Source organism: Nicotiana sylvestris, chromosome 6 (assembly GCF_000393655.2).
Source record: "Nicotiana sylvestris chromosome 6, ASM39365v2, whole genome shotgun sequence".
Taxonomy (NCBI): domain Eukaryota; kingdom Viridiplantae; phylum Streptophyta; class Magnoliopsida; order Solanales; family Solanaceae; genus Nicotiana; species Nicotiana sylvestris.
In genome coordinates this window covers 129,020,261-129,031,702 of record NC_091062.1, presented here as the reverse complement: position 1 = coordinate 129,031,702, position 11,442 = coordinate 129,020,261, and the positions used below count along the sequence as shown (strand labels likewise).

Sequence of the window (11,442 nt, the reverse complement as noted above, 5' to 3'; positions counted from 1 at the left end):
AACCTACTTCTTTTAATAAAGCTTGCAAAGATCCCAAATGGCTAGATGCAATGAAAGCTGAACTCATAGCTCTTGCAGACAACAAGACTTGGAAAATAGTGTCATTACCACCAAACAAGAGAGCTATTGGTTTCAAGTGGGTGTACAAATTCAAATACAAGGCAAATGGTGAAGTTGAAAGGTACAAAGCAAGGCTAGTGGCCAAAGGGTACAACTAAAGGGAAGGTTTTGATTATCAAGACACCTTTTTACTAGTTGTAAAGATGGTGACAATGAGGGTAGTGTTATCCATTGTTGCAGCTCAAGACTGGCATATCCCCCAAATGGATGTCTATAATGCCTTCTTTACTAGGACCTTTATGATGAAGTTTACATGCAACTTCCTCAAGGCTTTCACAGCAAGGGAGAGTCAGGTCTAGCATGTAAGCTTGTTAAGTCCTTGTATGGTCTTAAGCAATCATCTCGATAATGGAATGTGAAGTTAGTAGATGCATTGATGAAGTCTATTTTTTTGCAGAGTCAATTGGATCATTTCCTATTAATCAAAATGGTAGGGTCCAAGATTGCAGTTGTCTTAGTATATATTGATGATTTACTCATTACTGAAAATGATGATGAGCTGGTCTGTGATACTAAGAATACACTACAACAAGTCTTCAAAATAAAGGATATGGGATAGTTTAAGTTTTTCTTGGGGATAGAATTTTCAAGGTCTAGACATGAAATATTTATGAATCAAAGAAAATATGCTCTGTAGTTGATTTCAAATTCAGGCTTAGGGGCAGCAAAACCTGCTTGGACTCCTTTGGAGAGCAATCAGAAGTTAACCAGTGGAGAATATTGTGATATAGGATCTTATTAAAGACTAATAGGTAAGTTGTTGTATCTTACAATGGCTAGGCTAGATATAAGTTTTGCGGTTCAAACCTTGAGCTAGTTCCTGCAGCACCCAAAGAGATCTCATATGGAAGCAACCATGAGAATTGTTAGGTACATCAAGAGAGAACCTGAATTGGGAGTGCTATTGTCAAGCAAGCCAGCAAAAGAAACCAAGGCGTACTGTGATACAGATTAGGCCTTATGTCCAAACACTAGGAGATCAACGACAAGGTACTTTGTGAAGTATGGGAATACTTAATATCATGGAAGTCCAGAAAGCAAACTATAGTGTCCAAGAGCTCCGCTGGAGCTAAGTACAGGAGCATGGCTTAAGTAATATCAGAAATAATATGATTGATCAGATTATATGAAGAACTGGGGATAAAATTGAAGCTACCGGTTGAGTTATTATGTGATAACATGGCAGCAATTCAAATTGCTGAGAATCCAGTCTATCATGAACAAACAAAACACATTGAAATAGACTGTCATTTCATAAGGGAGAAAGTGCAAGAGGAAGATGTAGTGCCATAGTACATACAATCTGGGGAGCAACAAGTAGACATTTTGACCAAAGGACTTGGAAGGCAGCAACATGAATATCTAGTTTCCAAGCTGGGATTGTTGAATATGTTCGCACCCTCCAGTTTGAGGGGGAATGTTAAGAGTAGCAAGAGTGAAGTAGGGTAGTAGTGTATAGTTAACTTAAAGTAACGGGTACATGTATAATAATTAAAAGTTAGTAACTACCTAGTGGTTAGTCGGTTAGTTAGGTATATAACAGTAGAGTATTCATTTTCTCTCAAGCAAGGAAGAAGATCCTTATATCAAAACCTTCATCACTGATTCTCTGTGCTAGATTTGACACAAAGTCATTCAACTTTACCTAAGAATCACACAAAGTCACGAAACAATCTTTTGTAACCAACTTCGTAGATAAAGTTAATGCAAAAATTAAAGATTTGTGAACAAAAAATCATTATTTCACCTGAACTAGTACTTCAATATTTCAAATACCAAATTTCAGCAAATATTGTTTATCAAACCACAATTTATTTAGTTCTCCTTTCTTTGGAGATCTTCTTTTCGCGGGGATAGAGGGTGCGGGAGGGGGAGAATAATTAGATATAGAAGGTGGAAATAGAGGTATTTTTCAACATCAGATCTCAAATCTCAAATCTCAAATCTGCCGTAGAGAGTAAGGAATTGTGTTGTGTATGCATGAGGTTGACTCTTTAAACCTAAGATGTGAAGATACCATTGTAAAGGGCATGTGAGTTTGGGAGGAGGAGTCCTTAATTATAAGACTTGCTAATTTTCAGTTCTGGGGTTAAGCATATCTAAACCGTGAAATTCTGAGCTCTAATTATTTATTTTTTTTAGAAAAAAAAAAAAAAAAAACCAAATTTTGTGTTGTAAATCATCATAAATGGTAAGAGAGATAACTGTCGCAAAATTAAGAAGTCAAATATGTACATATAAGCAGCAGCAAAGTCGAAATAAAACCTTGATAGTAACACACACCTCAATCTTTGCATATGGGTGCTTTTGGATTGTTAGTGTTTCCATTGATCTAAACCCAAACAAACTTTTTTGTTTAAAAAGAAAAAACCCTAACAAACTAGTTAGCTAGCTCTAAAGTTTCTAAACACCTAGCTAGTAAAATCTAACCAACAAAAGAGATGAAAGAAAACAACAGAAGCCATAATTAACAACATAATTTTATGCTAATTGTAGCGTGTAACGCCAGCTGCTGCAAAGATTTGGTTGACAAACTTGAGTGGACGCTTCAATCTATCCCACAGGAACAAAAAGAAGCAGTTGTGAGATGGGGTGTTGATTGCTGGCATGGCAGGCTGCAAATAGGACCATGCAGCCTTTTGAACGAGGCGATTTCGAATGGGTATATCATCAGTTCCACAACTACATGTGATTAAGGGACCTTTAGGAGAGCCTAATATCTCTTTCAATGATTCATACTTGTATTCTGAAGGAGAAGAAGAGCCAGCGTTTGGGCAATATCCCACAGGTTTGAAACTAGGGTTTGGTAACGACTTTGTGCGGGGAAAGTATGACGAGGAAGAGGACTCCATTCTTGTACCTGTGATGATAGTGCAAAAATTATTTTGAAGTAATTAGTCTCTTTTATACTTATTTTGTGGTTTAATTGGAGTAGAAGAATCAGGAATACGAGGTGTGTAGATGTCTGCTTGAACTAGAATTTGTTTTCCGTATCATTTCCTGATAACTATTATTCCACTATATACATACATACCAAAGATACATCAATCTGATTCGATGGGAATCTAATCTGATATATGAGTATCTATTTAGATGAACTTCAATATGTCTTTTAATATTTGATCTACTAATTAATTCAATTACGGTTAGGTCCTCAAGATTATCGACTAGCTATAGAAGCCCAATATATCCTTGCAGAAAGATTCACAATAAGGAGAGAAATTAAATGTATATATGCACACTATATATTACACTACTCTGATCTCGTCGTATGATTAAATGTATATATACACACTATATATATAGTGTAACTTGCCACTCTGTCCATCTAGATATTTTAGTCCTCTCTCCTCAAGAACAGAAACTTTTTCTGAAAATGCTTACATGGCAAAACGCCTAAATTCCTGTTCAAGTTACCAAGGTTAATTTGGCGATTCATGCCTTAAGCATCACTTAAAAATTCTTAATCAAAAACATTAAAGTCGTGACTTTCGGACAAGTGAAATACGACATTCTATTTAAATGTGAAGATACATAAATTTCACAATTCCGTGGAGAAAAATTATATTGTTCGCACGTGGGAATTTCCAGAAATGTGATAAAGTTGTCCCCAGACGGATTGGAATGGAAGTTGATAAGGAAATCCAAACATGGACTTTGGACGACTTAATATGATAGGGCATGATTTTGGTGCAAAGAAACTTACATTGATAGTATATATTTATAACTTTCAACCAACTATTACTCCATTGTTTTTTTTCTTTTTTCATAATCATTAATTGTCGAGGGCCAATTCTCACGGTTCGAAATTCAATGAATAATAGATCACTTTTTCTACTCAAATACCAAACTTTTGGTTCATGACGGTTCAAATGCATGATGTACGCTTATCTCACACATCGCGGCTGCACTCTTAACTCTGAACCAAACCTCTGGGGGCAATATTGCACCATTGTTCCTCTGCAATAATTGCACCATTTCTGTTGATAAAATGCAAAACCTAGCACAATAATTAACCCAAAGCATACATTTCTCAACATTATTTGTACCATCTTATTTTCTCAAGTAGCCTGACCAAGCTGAGGTGAAGATTAACATAGCATGCTCAAATTTCTCCACTCTTAACAGCAAAGCTTTCAGTAATTGCAGTTTCAAAACCTGGAAAATGGCAACTTGACACTAACCCATGTTACAAGTAGCTCTGAAATGCAGCGTAATAAATCAAATTTGTCCAAGTTGATCAACATCAATAGATGGCAACAAACCATCTTATCACAATTTCAAAGCTAAGAAAAATTAGATAACACAGTGGAATTTAGACAGCAGATTAACCATCTGATTATTGCCATTACCAGTACAATTCAAGTATATATATTAACTGTACAATGAAGCCTATTTCTTGGGCCTCAAATGCCAACTTCCTGATGGAGCATTTAGGGAAAAGCTCCCGGATGCACTTGCTGTTTCCTTTAGGTCATTCAGAATCTATACAGAGGATTTTAATCAAATGTAGAACTTTTATTATACCGAGAACAAGCATCGCCTGAGCATTTACAGTAATGCCAGGAAAATACTACTCAGCTCCCAGTTGTATTTGCAGAAGGCAGTTCAGTGGTACTGGATGGCGGAGTTTGGGCACGTGGAGTACTGACGTTAGCAATTGAATAATCCTCATGAATTACGTTCAACTCGTTCCAGTCAAGAACGGCTATTTTTGAGTCAAGGATTCTATCTTCACTGGATAACTTCCATTGGTAGCAAGAAATAAAAATAAAAAACCAAATGAAACAGGGAACAAATAGGATACAGTCTGCCCTCCAGATGTCAGTGATGCTAACATCAGCATCTGACAAAAGCCAGTAATCTTCTTCATTCTGCAGGACCGTACAAAAAGTCAGTGACGGAAAAAATAAACTGATCCAATCGCTCATTTGAATTCGCAATAACTGCATTAGATTGTTTCTCCAAAAATCCTACTCATCACGTAAAAGACAAAATGATGCACTATATATGCTGAATTTCCTAATTTTCTTGCTTGTAAAACACTCAACTATCAATTTTTTAAGGCTTGTAAACTAAAACATACATCAACATCTGAAACAATCTTCATGATTCCACTTGCAAAGTCCTGCGAAGTACCAACATCTGCGCACACACTTTGATTTTCTTTTTCGTCTATTCTGCCATCAACTCCTCCACTCTCCTCAGTAGGCAATGTTGCAGTTTCATTTTCATTGAAACCTGATGTTGAAGGCATGGCTGATGGTGCCTCAACAGCATTTATCTCTTCGAACTTTTCCTCGAATTGACTAAATAAAATTTTCAAAACAAAGAAAGAATTACACACAAATCATCTATACTCCCCCTATTAAGTTACATTGCCCTTAAAATATAAACACTGCACTCTCTTTCTAGCAACATATTAATCGTTTCAATATCATAGATTAGTTGCAACAAAAAGAGAAAAAGTACCTGACAAGGTAAACGTCAATTGGTCCCATGGTGCTGCGAAGCACAATTCTGTATCTCCTTTGTGGATAATCAACAGCCTATTGGAGAAAGGAAGACATACTAATATATGTAGAACTGCTACTTAAATTTTGCTGAGGTAACAAGTTAAATAACCAGTAGACTTGCTACGATACTGAAAGGAAAAGTTTCTGTACTAAAGAGAAAGCAGTTACCTCATCAGGATCTGGGACTTCTAAAGTGGTGCCATGTGGAGCTTTAATAGCTATCAGTGTTTCATTCTGATGAGGGCAATAAATGTGAGCGCTGATCATTTGATGAAAATTGCATTACAAAAGAATGAAAGGAAAAAACCAAAAGCATCTGTTCTAAAGTTACCTGAAGACAAGGTAAGCTCTTTATATCATCTTCAGTAACGAGAAGCCATCTTTTGGAGGAGATGAGTCGCAAGAATAAGGAGGGAAAAGTGAGCAGATAGACCGGCTGATAACCAAGAGTAACAAAAAGAACTAATAAACCAAAGAACGGGTACCTTTGATTGTTTTCATCTTCACACAGGTCCGTCAACCTTTCTTGCATTTCTCTGGAAAAAACCCAATATAACACAGTATTAGCATAATGGTGAAGCAAAATAAAACCTTGAATATAGTATTAGAGGCATTCAGAAGATAACCTTGTCTGTTCATTTAATCTACGTTCTTCAATAGTCATATTTTCTACTTCTGCCTGAAAAGGAAGCAGAAGCCAACGATTAATCCTTTGGCTCAGGCTACTTGGCAGATTATGACTGCGCTAAATGACAAATAACAAATTAAGAGAGCAGGCAGGCATCGAGATATTTCTTCTTACCTGTAAACTTGTAACACTATCATCAACTTCCCCTGGTCTTGAGACATCTAAACCCCTATGTAACAATAGAACTGAATTACAACTTTTTGTTTATTGAATGATCTTGAATAATGTAGAACTTCAAATGATAAACAACTTCAATAAAATATATTTATTGGATAAGCATTTCCATACTTCCACTGGATCCTGTTTTTGAGTTTCTTTTCAATCAGACCAATGCCTTCCAGGACATTTGTGATGTCATATATGCGCCTTTTCTGCACCTGTTCAAAGGAAAAGATGTGTAAGCTGGTAGAACTTCATCACACATGCTTATGTAGTATCAACTGCGAAGTGAAGGTTACCTCTAATGTATCAGCAGCTTTGTTAAGATCTAGAATGCCATCTTCTGCATGTTTGATCAGGTTAATGAACTTCTTCGTTAAGAGACCTGAATGAGAATCAAGAGAGGTAAGTCATGAGTTACTTACTCTGGTATATGTTTATCCAGTACAAGAAGTAATTTTTTAAGAGAGATGTCCTATAAAATATAAATGCACAAGCATAAAAAATAAAGCTCACACCTAAATTCACACACCTAGGGACATAGTGGAGACAAAGACTAAAAGACACAAATTGATAATCATAAGTCATAAAAGTAATAATTTACCTAAGGAGCTGTCGTAGCGGCAAGGACCAACTGGAGTAGCATTATTTCCTGAAGGGGATCCTGTAATTTGAAATATTTAAGAAGTTATTTCTTTCATAATTTTATGTGTTCTAAAATTGGTGGGTGACTCAGATAAAATGAAAAACAAAGATAAGATGGAGCGATATAACAAAGAAAATATAACTTATCATTATACTGTTTATCTGCCAAAATGAATAAGATAAGAATGGTGAATTTTATATTGATGATATGAGATACATAAACTAATGTTGACAAAAACTTCTTCATAGGAATCCATACCTAAATTTGAGGTAGCAGCTTGAGAAGCAGATCTGGCCTTTGATGTCCTAGGCACTTTCTGTGCCTTTCCAACTTTCCCTGAGATTGGTGTCTGCATTGGACTACTCACATCGGCATATCCAGAATCTGTTATCTGTGCACCAACTCCCTGTTTGTAATTTGTTGTTTCACTCTTCCGTTTCAGTGGCTAATCAAGACAATAGAATATCCCCAAGTTCCCATCGCCATCAGCAATAAAATTTAGAAGCTTTAACCAAAAATTGTGTCTGAAGTGAAGTTGATATATAGATACTATAAACTACTCAACCAGATTGTCGCACTTAAATCAAGAAACTCAAATTGTATCACTAAAAATATTTAAATAAAGATTTTGGAAATGGAACATAATAAAAAATTAATATTAGCAGCATGAAGATAATATTATTTGATGCTTGTCCAATCGATCTCATTGATTGTTTCAATAGTTCATTAAAAATTTGATGCAGTTTGGTATTTTACCAATTATTGGTAGAGTAGACCTCATTCATCATGACAATGGTTGCTTAGTCCATCCGTTATCCTTTTCCACCTATCATATGACTTGACTTCAGCCTAAAAGCTACTGCTATAACTTCTCTAGACATGTGAGACAGCATACGACTAGTATGCGCAAGTCTCTATGTAGTGGTCGACGTTTTAGATGCTTCACCAGAAACAACCAGTTGCTAGTTCATAGTCAGGAGGACTAGAGGCCTTCTTTTAACAGTTCAAGCAGGGGGAGGGGGGGGGAGATGCATAATGTATTAGAACATTGCAGCTCCTTAATTAGGCATTTATTTCCTCTAATGATTCATCTAGTTTCTTTCTCAATTTGCAATTCACAAGAAATTGCATGTAACTAGCACCGATCCACAAGCTGAGTCATAGGACCAACCAGTACCTTGCAAATCTAATCAGAATTCAACTTTACCCTCAATCATGTAGAGTTCTTACTCCAACCAAGAACCTTACGCTCTGAAAACCATATCAACCTTCATTTTTACTATTCAATCAATTTGATTTAGTTTTTGTCAAACCATAGCCAAACTCCATCAACATGTAACACCCTAGGCAAATCCCACATCGGGAATACTCGGGAGAAATGTTGGGTATATAATGAAGCAAGCCTCATGACGCGTTTTAAAGTCGTACTAACCTAGACCCAAAGTGTTAACCTAGAATTTAGTCATAGACTATAGCAACTCTCTCGACTAAGAATCATTCCTTCTTACACATCAAGCAAAAGTTTTTTTGCAGCAAATGATGGCCATCCTGAAAGTTTAAACTGATTCATCGAAGAAAAATGCAAAGGGGAGGAATTAGTACTGGACATTTTTTGGACTTTGTTAGTACTCGTGTCCTAGATTGATACTTTGTATAGGGCCTAACTTCTCTCTTTTGTTTTTGTCTTTTGTAACTAGGTCTCCTGAAACTATGCATCTTCTTGATGCTCTTTTTAATGAAACACAATCACTTCATCAAAAAAAAAAAAAGATCCTTCTTAATGCATACGAAGACATTTGACAATCTTCTGCATTTCAAAATTCCACACGCCTCTTACATTGTAATTTAGATCTTGACCAACCTAAACGAATGACCTTGTCCCCTCTGCTTTCTCCTTCTAATTAAATTGGGCAGATATAGTCTCCTTATCTATTGAAAGAAGTAATGGTGGCACAAAAATAATAAGAAACCTAGCAATTTAGGTAGGTTAGTAGCTGAAAATACAAGAGCTGCTACAACTTTAATTTTATCTCCAACTTATGGAAATTAAGACATCCATAAAGGCAAAAGACCAAAATCAATCTTGAACTCAAAATGACACAAAGTTAAGATCGTTACGGGTAAATTAATAAAGACAACAATCCAAATCAAGAAAGATCACATACTAGAAATGGGGACTTCCACGCATATGAACAAATGAAAAATTCCACACTGGTAAAATCAAAATTCAGTTCAAACCCAATGGAAGAAATCACCTACAGGACACAACAACATATATTTTACCTCTACTGATGCAAATTAAACGGCAAAATTTCTTAGAATTTGTTCAATTCACTCACTCTCAATAAAGGGACAAAAAACTGCATAACAAAAAAGGACCATTTCTAGTATATGAAAATTGGAAGACTCACAGTAGACTTAACAAGGATGGCCTCAGGTTGTTGAAGTGGGTCAGTAGAGAAGCGGTGGTAATCTCCAAGCGGCGGTTTACTCGACGTGAATGGGAGCTCACGCTGTTGATGATGTGGCTGCTGCATGATCTGCTACTCTTCTTTTTGAAGCAAACCCCAGCTGAGAAAATTCTCAAAGTTTTAATCCTTTGATTTTCAATTCAACAATCAAATTGAATGGAAGCCCGTGTGGCTATGGTTTTTGGGGTTTTTCAGAGGAAATTGAAGGAGAGGAATTTAGAGAAAAGGGAAATGGAAGGAATTGGGGAGAGGAGAGGAAGAAGATGAGATCTGAGAATAGAAAAAGCGGGAAGAGAGAGAAAACGAGGGAAAGGAAAGGGAAGAAAGAAACAAAAAGGTTCGGATATGTATATGGAGGGAAGCACAAGCACTTAATATGTAAATTTAATTTAAAGAAGAATAATCGAATCAAACAAATCTTTCTTTTACTATTTCTGGATTGAATAATACTAAAAAAAATTCTAATCATTATTTTTGTAAATTAAAAATTAATTAAGATCTACTTGAAACTTTTATGGTAATTTCTTTTTTTTAACTCCTGAGATTGGGGGAATTTTTTGAATTTTAAACAGTATGACAACATATTTTTTAGAATTCATTTGGTACAATGTCATAATATTATCTAGCAGACAAATGATATAGTTTAATTTAATGGTGCTAAATTTTTTTATTACACTCCAATTTAGTTCTTCACATAGCATGACAGATGCTAAACGGAGTTGAGCTAATCGTTGACAAATATAACAAATGGCAAAGAACTAATTAACATGCCATTACATATATATATATATATATATATATATATATTAGTGTTGAACTTACATTTTGAAAATACTTCTTATTCAGTGATGGTCGAAAAATCCTGCATGATATGATTTTACTAGAAAAATTGTATTCCAACAATCAGTATTTTATTTATTAAACGATAAATAGTGTACATATATATGATGAAGAATTTAGGTCTTTGAACTTTACCATTACTTACGTATTAAGAGAAATAGCAATCACGTGATATATTTTAAACAGTATAACTAATCTAACTGCGATAGTTTTATGTAATTATAACCTGATGACTAATCAAAATAAGATACTTTTGTTATATTTTTTTCTAAACAAAAATCAAAGTTCTGAAAGACTCAATATAAGAATATAGCTTAACCCTATAATTATCAATTACCAGATCTGTCTATGAGTAATAACGGATATTACTATCCCCCCCCCCCCCTTCCTTCTCTATATATAGGAACTTTATACAAATACTATCAAAAGAAGAAATTAAATCGGCGGTTGGCGCCTAATAGAGAGCACCTGTTGAAGTGGGGCGATGCTTTGGTGCGTAGAAACTCCACGGTTACACCTATACTCGGATACGGCCCAAACGCTAACCAACACTCACTGCTAGTGTGGCGCTAAACGGACTCTGACACAACAAAACCCAATTCTGTCTACTAATGGGCTGCACCTGTTAAAATAGCCCGATCGAACCATTTTTTACATGCTTGGTCCCTTTTTAAAAATTATTATCATAAATGATAATAGACTTTGTTTATTTCAAAAACAGCACTTTTTTTTTTACTTTTTTAGCACTTTCATTTTGATAACTCCATTAACTAAGGGATCCCTCTACATTAATTCACTTTTTACTACATTTTCTTTTCTCTCACTCTTCTATAACTTCTTTTTTCTCTTCCATAAATAACACTTACCCAAATATATCAAAGATTCTGAAAGATGAATATCTCAAAAATAATTCTCTCTACACAATGATAATTTTAGAATTTTTTTCTTTTTTGAGTTTTAAACTTTTTTCTGTACAATTTTATTTTAAACTTTTTTCTGTAC

The 11,442-nt window shown here is 35.2% G+C and overlaps 3 protein-coding genes across 4 annotated transcripts; 1 reads left to right on the top strand and 2 right to left on the bottom strand.

Moving 5' to 3' along the window:
* The first annotated feature begins 263 nt into the window (after positions 1-263).
* LOC138871273 (uncharacterized) lies at positions 264-1,075 on the top strand. Its single transcript, XM_070149149.1, has 3 exons — positions 264-413; positions 518-622; positions 947-1,075. Exons 1-3 carry the CDS (start codon positions 264-266, stop codon positions 1,073-1,075), a joined length of 384 nt encoding a protein of 127 aa, XP_070005250.1.
* Positions 1,076-2,606: 1,531 nt separating this feature from the next.
* LOC104246620 (uncharacterized) lies at positions 2,607-2,972 on the bottom strand. The gene has a single exon (XM_009802484.1). The coding sequence runs from the start codon at positions 2,970-2,972 to the stop codon at positions 2,607-2,609; it is 366 nt and encodes a 121-aa protein (XP_009800786.1).
* A 1,444-nt stretch (positions 2,973-4,416) lies between these two features.
* LOC104246588 (transcription factor E2FB-like) lies at positions 4,417-9,915 on the bottom strand. 2 transcript variants are annotated; one of them, XM_009802431.2, is made up of 14 exons: positions 9,541-9,915; positions 7,388-7,574; positions 7,088-7,147; positions 6,783-6,868; positions 6,613-6,701; positions 6,439-6,493; positions 6,263-6,315; positions 6,122-6,172; positions 5,968-6,016; positions 5,805-5,870; positions 5,593-5,669; positions 5,207-5,429; positions 4,928-4,994; positions 4,417-4,828 (listed from the first exon to the last, which is right to left on the bottom strand). In XM_009802431.2, exons 1-14 carry the CDS (start codon positions 9,664-9,666, stop codon positions 4,698-4,700), a joined length of 1,320 nt encoding a protein of 439 aa, XP_009800733.1. In that variant the 5' UTR covers positions 9,667-9,915; the 3' UTR covers positions 4,417-4,697. The 2 variants fall into 2 exon arrangements, with proteins under 2 accessions (XP_009800733.1, XP_009800740.1); XM_009802438.2 differs by having other exon boundaries at positions 7,388-7,535; positions 9,541-9,799.
* Between the last annotated feature and the right edge of the window lie 1,527 nt (positions 9,916-11,442).